Below are 12,390 nucleotides of genomic sequence, written 5' to 3'. Positions count from 1 at the left end.
GCAGCATATTATTGCCACAAATGAGTTGTGGTAATGACTCTATAATTTCTTTTTCCTCAGAGCGTTCACCTCACAGGCCCATCCTCCAGGCTGGTCTGCCAGCTAATCAGACGGTGGTGGTGGGCAGCAATGTGGAGTTTCATTGTAAGGTTTACAGCGACGCCCAGCCTCACATCCAGTGGCTCAAACACATTGAGGTGAACGGCAGTCGCCTTGGCCCCGACGGTGTTCCCTACGTCAACGTGCTGAAGGTGGGTCTGTAGCTCAGAGCTCTTTGTTTTACATCTGTAATGAGCCTGAGTCTCACTGCCTGGAGTCGATCTCAGTCTGCGATAATTCTACTCATAATTAATCTCTCCTAATAGTTCTGTTTAATGAGCTTTTACAGTAGGTGGGTCTGTGGGGCCCACAGGCTGTTTTCGCTGCAGCCTGAACCCGAAGAGCTCATTCCTCAAACACCATACCTTCATTATGGGGAAAAAACACACACCTGCATTTTGCGACATACCACACCATATAAAAATGGATTCTCATAAACCTAATAATAGCCCTGTAAATAATTTTCTCCACTTAACCACGGCACCTGCACTGCTTCAGTTTATTCTAATGCTGGCCTGAGCAGTGTGGTTCCATACTGGTGATGATGGAGCCAGTTCACTTATAATTACAGTGTTTTATTTTCTTTCTCCTTTTTCTTATTTGTTCCTTTTTCTTTTTTTCTACTCATTTATGTCATGATGAAACAGTAAGAGGATATCATTTTTAAGATTGTCTCAGACACACAGCTCTGGCTGTCAGCACAGACGTTCTAATTCAATTCAATTTCAAATCAGTTTTACTTGTTAAGGTCCAAATCGTAACCGTTGTCACCTCAGATCACTTTATATCGTAAGGTAAAGGCCTTACAATAACACAGAAAAAACCTAAACAATGAGATGATCCCCCCGTTAGCAAACACTTGGTGACAGTGGGAAGGAAAAACTCCATTTTAACAGGAAGAAACCTCCAGCAGAAGCAGGCTGAGGGAGGGGCAAGGGGAATGGTTGGGGGGTGAGCACCTATACTAACTTAGTGCAGGATTGTACCCAGTGATTGCGCATTGTGTCTCTTCCACCACTCTAAATGTATTCATGTTTCTTTAATAGGCTAACAGCAATTAATCATGCTTAACCAGCATTTCCACAAGCCAATCAGTCGAGTGCCGCTTACTGGTTACATTCGATTTGAATAAAATATGTTAGGAGGAAGTGCACGAAATAGGCAATAGCTGCATTTGCAGAGAAATATTTGTTATTGTTGAGATAAATGTCATGGTTTATCCAAATATCAGCTGTTGGTATTTCAGTCTCATTGCAAATCCCAGATTTGTTTATTTAACCACTGGAAAGGAGATTGCCAAGGCAGTCATGTTTGCATTGTTTGATTCAGTAAGTGACAGACTGACAATCACAACAACGAAAAGGTTTTCTTTGTCAGATTTCCTAAAATCTATATTTGGTTACAGCATTATAGAGAAGAAGAGATACTTGACTTTTTTTTTATTGCGCTTTATTTCGTATTGAGTCAAACCGTAATTCAACTAAAGAATGTCAGAAAAACAAAATACATGAATAAAGTGAATCAAAAATCCACCCTAAAGGTTATAAGTCTGATCAGTCAAGGTGGCCCTACGTGTTTACTTGCTTGGGAAAGAACTATTTAATTATAAATCGAGCTGGAAAATGATGTATACGTGACTTGCATTTTCAGATGTCCCTGTAGATTAATCACAACTTTTCTGAGCTATTCAGCGTTGCCCGTCTTCAGTTTTTGTCCTTGCCCTGATGAAGCATCTTTTAGTTTTTAAAAAGATATTTTAATCGCATACTTCCTCATGAAGTATTAGGAAAGTGTAGATAGGATTGTCCTCAATCAATCGAAGAGAGGGCAACAACCTTAAACCCACTTCGAGGCGTGTTTTTAGATCTGGGGTCTAGAAAGGAAGACTCCCATCCACATCGCAAAACCCGAGAGGGCTTAGCTGTCTCATTTTGACCGCCCCCCCCTCCTTTTTTTCTTTTTTCTGCCTCTGGAGAGAGAAAGAGGAGAGGGTGAATAAAACAAACATCTGGTTTGGACTAAGTTAACTGCTGTGGTGGCGGCAACGCAGGGAGAGAGGCAGGCTCTGCTAACCGCCACTGCCGTCAGATGTGCTGCGTCGCGTGGTTTGAGGAGGAGGAGGAGGAGGAGAGAGGAAAAAGGGAAGAGGCAACCAAAAAAGCCATGGAAAAAATTAGTGGAGGAACACGAGGAAGGGCAAAGTCAGCAGGGAGAGGGAGAGAATGTGTGACAGATTGGTGGGCAAAGATGGAGAGCGAGGGCGAGAACGAGTGGCTGGGGTGTCAGAAAAGCAGCGAGACGGGCGGGAGGAGGAGACGAAGGAAATAAGATGCAAACGTGAAACAAGAAGAGCAAGAGATAGAAGCTGAACAAAGCGCATGGAGAAATGTCACAGTGTTAGCTTTTCACATATGAAAGTAACTGTCCAGGTACAAGAGTGCTCTCAGGTTGCAAATAGATTATTTTGGAGCTGAAGCCTTTAGATGATAACCTTCCTGAGTTGAAGAGATGCTCAAGGCCTGAGTTTCTAATCTTCTAACACATTATTAGAATTATTATTAAAATTTTTAAATATCTTCACACTATGAGTCGTGAGCTTGAAGGTCTGGGTTACTCCATCTTGACATTAAAGTTTCATTGACTTTTAATGTCAAGTCATTTAAATAAATAAATAAATGAATACCTTCACTTGTTACATGAGACGCTCTCCTATCCGCACGTTCAATATGAGGCTATATGAGCCTGGTAGTTTAGCGAGGTGTCCTAGGTGCTCACTCATTTAATGTTGAAATGTCACTTTAAATCTGCTGGATTCACAGTTATTTTATGACTTATTAAAACACTGACTGTGCCGAAGCCTTTTACATCAATGTAGTGTCATTTAATTTATGCTTGAGCTGAAACACGTGGGTCGTTTGTGGATAAGAGATATGGTTGTGGGTGCAGTATGTTGTCTTCGTAACTTCACGACTTCAAACACAAGATCAGCATATAAAGTGTCCAGCAAATCTTTAGAAATGTACGTCTGAGAAGGTGGAGTAAAATAGAAAGCAAAAGGACTGAGAGAGTGAGAGTAAGACAGAGCGAAAGAGGAGGAGAAAGAGAGAGGCCAACAAAAAGAGAGAGAAAGAGGGGGGAAAGCAAGCCTGTCAGCCCAGACTGCGGCTCCACGCTCTATTTTCGACTACCGCATAATTGAAACAGTATTTACTGAGATTTGTGTGTGCCTCCCTCTCTCTCTGTCACTCTCAGTCTCTCTCTCTAGGCCCACCACAGTTCACTCAGACATGATATGCTCTCTCGTGTGTGGCATATACTGTAGAAGTTAAATACAGCTTAGGGTGAGACGAGGGGGTCAAAAAAAGAATTTTTCTTTTCTTTTTTTTGAGAAATGCCTGAATCGTTCTTTTGATGCCTGGAAAAAAGAGTTAACGATGAGTGACTCGCCCCGCACGGGGGAGGGAGAAGGAGACGTCTGGAGCCAAGCCGTGGATGTTCATTAAGCAACTATAAAACATGATATGTTTTCTCCTTTATGCGCCGGGCCCGTTTAATAATTTAGCAGCAGTTTCTCTGCGAGCGAAGCACCCAGTCAGATCGTGAGTGTTTACACTCACAGGTTTACACCCTTATAGGACTGACATACTGTAATGCCTTTAAACTAGCAACAGACAGCGCGGATTGGTGCGAGTCTGCAATGTATGGTTCGTGTGTGTTCCTGTTGTTGTGTGTTTATGATCTTACAGGTTTGACATGTTGCTTTTAATCAACAAAACTGACAGAATGACACTATGCCTCACTGTATCACTCTCACGTCATGTTAGCATAGCTTAGCATAAATCTGTAAACAACTGGAAAGTCATAGAACTGGCTGTCTCTGTTTTTTTTTTTACTGTCTCTGTTTTTTTTTTTACAACAGCAGCTTATAAAGAGGATTTATTCATCATGCTTTTCATGATTTTCTATCACATATATACTGTTACAATAGTGGACTAAATGATGAGGATGATAAGACTTCTTTAAATGTTCAGTTTGAGGCAGTTTTTTCCACTGATGGCTCTCTGTGATGTATGAAAACACACGGATCGGCCAATCAAAAGAAAGTTTGCCTTAAAGAGAGAGAAGCTGGATCGTTTTTGAGCTGTGAAGCACGTAGAGCTATGTGGAGATAAGAATGAGCGTAAGAGGTCCCCTTTGTTCACAATAAACAATGAAACTAAGCTAATAACACAAAAAAATGTTGTAAATGTAAAAACCGATGTGCAGTGCTTCTTTTAGATGTGTGTGTAGTATGTAGGTTTGCATGTTGTTACTATGTGTTTTTGCAGGAGCTGTGAAGGCCTCACTCTGCCTTTCAATTTTCCCTTTACAGAGTGTTGTCAGTAAACACATTGAGACCCACAGTAAGTTGAAACTGTCCAACGTGACAGAGAAAGATGCCGGGAAGTACTGGTGTCGTGCTTCAAACTTTGTAGGAAAGTCAGAAAACGCTTTCTGGCTTAACATATACAAACCAGGTAAATTCTGAACTCTGGGCGAGAACCGTCGTCACCACATTTGATCTGCTGTGCCTCTTCCTCTCTGCAATGTTCCTCTTGGTTGTGGGTTTTGACTGGCTCGCTGGCTTGCTGACACCTATACACATTCATCAGTGAGGTTTGAGTTCTAATGCTCGCATTTAGTTAGCTAATGGCCATCATCTATTTTAGCTCCACTTTGTCTTCCTTCCCGGTCGATAAGAGAAAGACAATATTGCGCCATTAATTAATGCAAAAACTTCAAAAGTCTCTCACACACACACACACACACACACATACACACACACACACACACACATACACACACACACATACACACACACACACACACACACACACACACACACACACACACACACAGATTAAAGCCCACATAAAACCTTTACTGACCAAAGCGTACCCGTACACAAACAAGCCAGTATTGATTTCTCTGGGAGAGCATCCTCCTGCTATATTAATGTGCTTTTATATGAGAGCATGCAGCAGGCGTCTGGATGTCAGTGTTCATTACTGAGGCACGGGGAATAAGTCCTCCACCTCAGCCTTTACTAAGCCACATCCAGCACTGCCTTTGAATCAAACTAACCTAGCGGTCATCACACCAAATGATATTTGAAGAAAGAAAAATCGCAACTGCAGTGATGCACTTTTTAGGCTGGGCTTTGGTGCTTAAAAAAAAAGTTGTAGTTGATGATACTCTTGATATTTACAAAAAGTGCACAGTGACAAGATGGCGTGTAAGAGGTGGGAACTCAGACCCTGTTGTATTTCTGTGAGTTCCTTTCTCAAGGCACAAACTATTTAAGACTAAGACTGTTTAAATCAAGCGTGCAAACTGATTTACTAACGTTAAATATCTGCACAATATAAAAAGCTGGGGGGAAAAAGGGTTTTTTGTGCTTTATGGCGCTTTATTAAATCACCCATAAAACTAACCAGGCCTCTGAGCTCTATTTGGGGATTGCGGACCATTTAATAAATCTGGCTCTCTAAATTTTACTTGTAAAAAATTCAGGTGAAATCCCATTTTGGTAATGACATCTTGCAGCAGTAATCTTAAACTAAAAATATCTTTTTAAAACATCTTTACAAAACCCGGTGCTCATTTGAATTTGTTTTCTTTTAAAAACATAAAGGATCTAGGACTGATCCTTGAGGCATTCCTAGAAAAACACTGATCCAAAGGCGCAAATCACTTTCCTCTCACAAACACACAAAGACCTTCATAAGCAAGTCCAGAACCAAAGGCAAGCTTTGTCATCAGGTCAACTGTACGTGGTTCAGTTTAAACTCACGGGTGCATTTGGAGGCAACAGAAAACTCTCCTTATCAAAGAAGCTTACAGAAGTCTGTAAGAAATATTTTGTGTTAGGAAACTCTGTTATGACACTTCTGCCTGTTCTAAATGTGGAAATGGATGCCTGTGTCTTACGATTCCACATATGAAAGTAAATCACTGCTACAGTCTAGAAAATTCTTGATAGGAGTTCATTACATCAAAGAGTGCCTGTGGCGTTAGGCTGAACCAACGAGCTTGTCTCACAGCGTGGTGTAGGTGCTGCTTGGGTGTTTTCAGGTGTGGGTGATGGTGCTGACAACAGTAAACAGGACTGTCCTTTCCTCCAGGGTGCATTTGGTGTTTCTTCTAAGAAGCTTTCGCCTTACGATATATCTTCTCTCTCTGTCTCTTTCTCTTCCCTCTCATCCTCCACAGACGGCTGGCATTAACACTACAGATAAGGAGCTAGAGGTTCTCTTCTTGACCAATGTGTCTTTTGAGGATGCGGGCGAGTACACTTGTCTCGCAGGGAACTCTATCGGCTTTTCTTACCACTCTGCTTGGCTGACGGTGCTTCCAGGTATACTCTTCACTCTGTGGGTCCATTTTCTCCCACCTGTGTTACCTGAAATGTTAGAAACGCCACGAAACTTGTTTTGCTCTGCAGCACAATATTTAACATCAATTTTCAAACCTAATTATCATAGATTGCTACTTGTAAGCACATATTTTAAGTGCGTCGACGCTCTGTCACCATCCCTTTAATTTAACCAACCGAACATGCAATCCATCCTTCACTGAAAGGCGCTTTTTAATCAGAGCAGATCGTCTGCTCAGATGTCTCTGGGCTATGAGGCAATTTAACGACACTTCAGCTTTTGCTTTTCAAGACAATAATTGCCTCCCTGAGGAAAAGCGTATCACAGGTGCAATTACCTGCAGCAGGATAAAACTACACGATGATCACACCGTGGGTTGCTGCCCCAACCCACGGTGTGAATGCGAGCTTTCAGTGAGGAACAACAAGTTTCTGATCTGTTTCTCTTTTGATTTATGGATATTTCTTCACAGAAAATGCTCACTAAAAATCCATTTGGTTGAAGTGTGCTACTGAACAAAGCAAGCTATTTTTGAGTGGGAATTAAAACAAAATGCTGTGTGAATTTGGTGAATTTCAACTGACTTTTCACATTTTCCCTCCTAAAGCAGTGAGTCCACAAAAGGAAGACTACTACGCCGACATCCTTATCTACGTGACAGGCTGCGTGCTCTTCATCCTCGCCGTGGTCATCGCAATCCTCTGTCGTATGAGGATGACCACGCAGAAGACTCTGCCCACGCCTCCCGTGCAAAAACTGTCAAAGTTCCCCCTCAAGAGACAGGTAACAGAAAGTAGATACAAGATTTGCACAAGACTTTCCCAAAACCCTTCTTCTCTCTGCTTGTCTGTTTAATGCAGCTTTTAGTATATAACCCAGGTCAAACTAAGAAAGGAAGAGTTTGGGGTATCTGTCATTTAAATAATAGAACAAAGTATAAATTGGTTAAAGAAGGTTTCTACGCGTCTGTCTGTCCTGTTGTTTAATTGGCGCTGTGTTGACGATGGACGGCAGCACACTGGTGACATGTGTTCACATTTATCTTGGAGCAGATTTGGTTCAGGGATATTTATGCGCTCCTGTGACTGTCAGTGTTGGTTTTAGATTTCACTCTGAGTGTATCACACACTCTCTCTCATCAACTGTTTGCGAAGAAACACAGAGTGGAGCAGCTGCATTGCCGCAGCTTTTAGTCCGAAGAACTCTTCGTGACTTCAAGCTTAGATACAGTATCTACTAAGATCGGGCTAATCATGCTCAGTTTATTATCGAACAGGCTGTTATTGAAATTAAAGCAAGTCTCGAGGGCTGAAGGAATAATTTATTTTGTAAAAAAATTGTTGAGCACTCTTCCAACAAGAGTTGAGACAAAGGATTGATCATCTCTTTATGTAAACACAAAGCTAGAGCTAGTAGCGGGTTAGCTTAGCATAAAGAGTAAAACCTGGGTACGCTAGCTTGACTTGTTAGTAAACACTCAGAGACAGACCGACAGATACAGGATTTTTTTTTAGACTGACCTTTTCTGACCTTAGTGGTTTCTGTCATATTTCAGGACTGCTTATAGAACAAAATTATTGGGTGCACATCAGACGTTAGCATAGCTGGTCTCTGCTTATGCAGCTACCCTTGAAAAAATAACAGAAACTGCTTCTAATGGTCATCAAACCACATCCTTATTGATTTATACTGAGATGCTAAAATTCGTCATTATCTGTACGGGGGACGCTGTCAGATGTCATCTTTTTGGGGGTAGAATTAAGACGCACGAAAAAACATTTCCTCAACATTTGTTATGCAGTTATTTATTCATGGATCATTTGCTAAGATCAGTTGCGGATCGGATCGCGAGTCGTCGTCACCATTTTACGCTCTGTTGTCATCAGTTGCAGAGCGCCCTCTTGTGGACTAACTATACAACGTCAGCACTGATATAATGGTTAAAGTGTGTTTTCTTTGTCTCTTCTTTACTTTTTTAATTGTTATTTATATGCCGTTATAAATGCTGATTCTTATATGTTGCCAAATAGCTAATATAAACCAATTTTTACTGTGCTTTACTGTGAGCAGCTCTAATGCTAACTTTTAACAGATATATGAAGGGGGCTTTCAGTTTTTAGGTTAAATCAAGATAATTCTTCTTTTTTTTTTTTTTTTTATAATTTCTGCTACAAATAGCATTTTGTGCAATTTATTGTTCACGGTTTGTTTCCCTTAAACAAGCAAAATCATATTAGGAGAAATGAAAACACACTGATGAGGCTTCAAAAAATAAGATATCAGATATGATACACTTGGCAGTACGGGGTTAAAAGGGAACTATTACGCTCTTTTATAAGTCCAAGTTATTATTTTTGGACTCTAGCTTTGCATGAATCACAGTTCAAGAAATCCTGATTTATCCTACGTACTGTAGTTTATCTTCCATCTGAAAAAAGCTTTTTTACCTTCAACCTTTTCTCTAAAGAGAAGGTCGAACAAGAGGTGGGACAAATAGGCTTCTGTGCTCAGAGCCAGAGCTGTGAGTCTGGGTTGAGCATATTAAGGATAGCCACTTTGAATGACATCACAGAGAGCCAAGAACAAAACAAGACAGTCAGAAACAGATTATTTAGAGCAGTCGCACTAATCCCTGTGAGCCTTTAGCTCATTACTTTTGGTCTCTTACAGTAATTATAATCCAGGTAGGGATGTGCATCTTACCATTTCTCTCTGAATGCCAAGATTGTCTGAATGTCTAACATGTAGACGAGTTTGCGATTATCTCTTCGGCCCCACCCTGCTGGCTCCCACTGTGTGCAGGACATAGCCACTATGTGTGTCTGTGTGTTTTGTGCAAAATCCAGCTTTCCGACTCCATAATTAAAGGGTTGTGCATCTCAAAATGGAAACGATGCATTTTTAGAAAAGAAAATATTATTTGAAAGCCATAATGCAGTTCTTGGAAAACAAACAGACTTTTAAAACCACGATAAGGTTTCAGCTGTAAAGGCTGTTATACAGTCTGAGGTTGGGTTTTTTTTGGTACATAAAGAAGTATTGTTAGGTTATATCAAGTAGAAACCTCAACTATCGAAACATTTTTTAATTGTAGCCTCTAAATCATTTCTACTTGTGCGGCGCTCATATAAATGGTCTTATAAGGTAGTGCAGGGAAAGTTCTTATTGCATTTTTCTATAATCTTTGCTTCGTTTTTGTAAAGCTAATCTCCCTGTTCTCTCCTTTTTTTTTTCATAACTCTGAGTAAATCTCCTGTAAAGCTCCTGGCATGTTCTATCAGATATTACTTTTCATGCCTCTGAAATTGTGGTCAGGGCCCTTTTTCTCATTTTCCTCCAGTCAAGAAGTCTGGTAAGTGGACATGTTTGTTTCAGGACCCCACCTGAAGGGTCTGAGCCGGCAGACCCTGACATAAACAGATCTATCAAAAAGCAGACCCGAGCCATCGTTTTTTTCCCCAGCAGTCAGATAAATGGCGGGAGGATGCCGAGCCCAAGGGCTCAGCGGAATGACCGCAGATCCAGAAATGGAGCTTGTTGATGGATGGAGATGTCCACCCCACCTCGCCACTCACTCGCCCACCTCTGCATCCTCCTTCATTCATCTTTGTTACCTCTCGCTTCCTCCCGTGCGCAGCCACAGGCCTGCTGTTTGTAAAAGTCACTGACATTGGTCTGGTCCCGAGATGTGTGATGTTTCCCAAAAAGGGTTTTATCTCAAGTCACTGAATGTTGTTCTTTAAACTTCAAAGCGGTTTTGAATTTGACTGGATTTTGCACTGGATGTATTTTTGTCAGTTTTTGTTTTTTTTCACCCCCCAAAAGAGTGTCAAGATTTTCAGTGTGTCACGAGAAAAGATTTCTTTTGAATATATTTTATGTTTCAGGGGCTGGTTCATTTTCAAAAACATCAAAAATATTAGGACTGTTTGAATAAATAATAAAGAGTCAAACTGATCTGAAAAAGGAATTACTTATTCATTATTTAGTTAAAAAATATTTGGTCAAAGATCACGGTTAGATTTCTCTTTTCCCTCTGTCTTTATTTGAATGCCTGTCACCAAACTCTTTTTCAGAGACTATAACAGTTTATTCTTTTGTACCCAAGCAGGTGTCCTTGGATTCCAACTCTTCCATGAACTCAAACACGCCGCTGGTCAGGATCGCCCGTCTGTCGTCCAGCGACGGCCCGATGCTCGCCAACGTCTCGGAGCTGGAGCTGCCGTCCGACCCCAAATGGGAGTTCCCTCGGACACGGTGAGGAAAAAAGCACACTGCACGCGCTCAAAAAAAATTATTCAGTCAAGTAAATTATATTTCACACTTTACATTGTGCTTATGTGACAAAATTACATGTGAAATTTACATGTAATCAAATTACTTAAAGTCTTATGAGTATACACACTGAACTCCAAGTCTGAAATCTGGCCACTTGTTTCAGGCTAACTCTGGGTAAACCTCTGGGAGAAGGCTGCTTCGGTCAGGTGGTTATGGCTGAGGCTGTTGGCATCGACAAAGAGAAGCCCAACAAGTCGCTCACTGTTGCTGTGAAAATGTTGAAAGGTAAGTAATCACTGTGGCTACCCTGCAGGAATGAATACATGACCTTGGCAGTGACAGTGCTACCATGCTCGCTGTTGTTCTGTTTGTCTTGTGTACTGGATTTGCGTTGGTTTGATTGCTTCGGTTCGTATTTTCGTCAGTACAAATGCTCCATTGATTTTCTTATCTCAGATGACGCCACAGATAAAGATTTATCAGACCTGGTGTCAGAAATGGAGATGATGAAGATGATTGGGAAACACAAAAACATCATCAACCTACTCGGAGCCTGCACACAGGATGGTGAGCGCAGAGTGCAGTAACAACAGAATTAATGCAGGACTTAACCATTGCCATGAAAGTCATATTTGTTCTCTGTTTCCCGTGCAGGTCCTCTGTATGTCCTGGTGGAATACGCCTCCAAAGGCAACCTGAGGGAGTACCTGCGTGCACGGCGGCCACCGGGCATGGACTACTCCTTCGACACGTGCAAAATCCCCGATGAGCAGCTCACGTTCAAAGACCTGGTGTCCTGTGCCTACCAGGTTGCCCGAGGCATGGAGTATCTTGCGTCACAGAAGGTTAGCCACGTTGCTTCACTTTAACTCAGTTATCATATAAAAGGATGCTTTGGCCTGCACTTAACTTCTCAATCAGACAACCCCCTATGAGCAAGCACTTGGCAACAGTGAGAAGGTAAAACTCCCTTTTAACAGGAAGAAATCAAGTCCATTACAGCAATGTGTTAATTGCGAAATTGAAAGATAATTAGATTAGTGAATTAAAACTCTAAGTTTAAACTAAATTTGAGGCTTTTAAAGTTCAGTTTGTGCGTTTCATAGTGCAAAGTAAAACTTGTCAACTTGCATCAGTGTTTCAGTATATTTGCGTGTATGCGTGAGTGCAATGCGCCGTGTGTTTGATGCATTTGTTCTTCTTCCCTCAGTGCATCCACAGAGACCTGGCAGCCAGAAACGTCCTTGTGACGGAGGACAACGTTATGAAGATCGCCGACTTCGGTCTCGCCAGAGACGTGCACAATATAGACTACTACAAAAAGACCACAAATGTGAGGCTCATTCCTTCAGTGCTGTCCTTTAGGAAAATATTATGTGTTTGAAGCGATACGATGGGATGGTATTGAATACAGCAGCAGCTTATTACATATGGCTGAAAGTCTTTTCTTTCAGTGTCACGGTCGGGTCGCATCTCAAAAGTAGAATTGAGCAGATTGAGCAAAATTAAAAGTGTATATGCGGATTCCACAGTGTTGATATGAATGTGTTTTCAAGCAAAGGTGTTGCTGCGAATGAAGCACCGAAATGGTCATCAG

At 41.4% G+C, this 12,390-nt stretch overlaps 1 protein-coding gene across 7 annotated transcripts in view; it reads left to right on the top strand.

Annotated features, from left to right (window-relative positions):
• The window catches only part of fgfr3 (fibroblast growth factor receptor 3), a 67,172-nt gene that overhangs the window by 43,741 nt on the left and 11,041 nt on the right, over positions 1-12,390 (top strand). For 4 of the 7 annotated variants that reach the window (XM_085258170.1, XM_085258173.1, XM_085258169.1 and 1 more), the window contains exons 7-14: positions 61-251; positions 6,352-6,496; positions 7,123-7,298; positions 10,624-10,772; positions 10,957-11,078; positions 11,250-11,360; positions 11,448-11,638; positions 12,004-12,126. In XM_085258170.1, the coding sequence (XP_085114296.1) occupies positions 61-251; positions 6,352-6,496; positions 7,123-7,298; positions 10,624-10,772; positions 10,957-11,078; positions 11,250-11,360; positions 11,448-11,638; positions 12,004-12,126 (1,208 nt within the window). Of the gene's footprint in view, positions 1-60; positions 252-4,471; positions 4,617-6,351; positions 6,497-7,122; positions 7,299-10,623; positions 10,773-10,956; positions 11,079-11,249; positions 11,361-11,447; positions 11,639-12,003; positions 12,127-12,390 lie in introns of all 7 variants that reach the window. The other 3 variants (XM_085258174.1, XM_085258171.1, XM_085258172.1) reach the window with 2 other exon arrangements.

The sequence above is a fragment of the Mchenga conophoros genome, linkage group LG19 (genome assembly GCF_057382185.1).
Source record: "Mchenga conophoros isolate Kocher_MC1m ecotype Shallow Benthic linkage group LG19, M_conophoros_male_GT1.1, whole genome shotgun sequence".
In the NCBI taxonomy this organism is placed as follows: domain Eukaryota; kingdom Metazoa; phylum Chordata; class Actinopteri; order Cichliformes; family Cichlidae; genus Mchenga; species Mchenga conophoros.
Note: the sequence above shows the minus strand (reverse complement) of the source record. Positions and strands in the feature narration are given on the sequence as shown.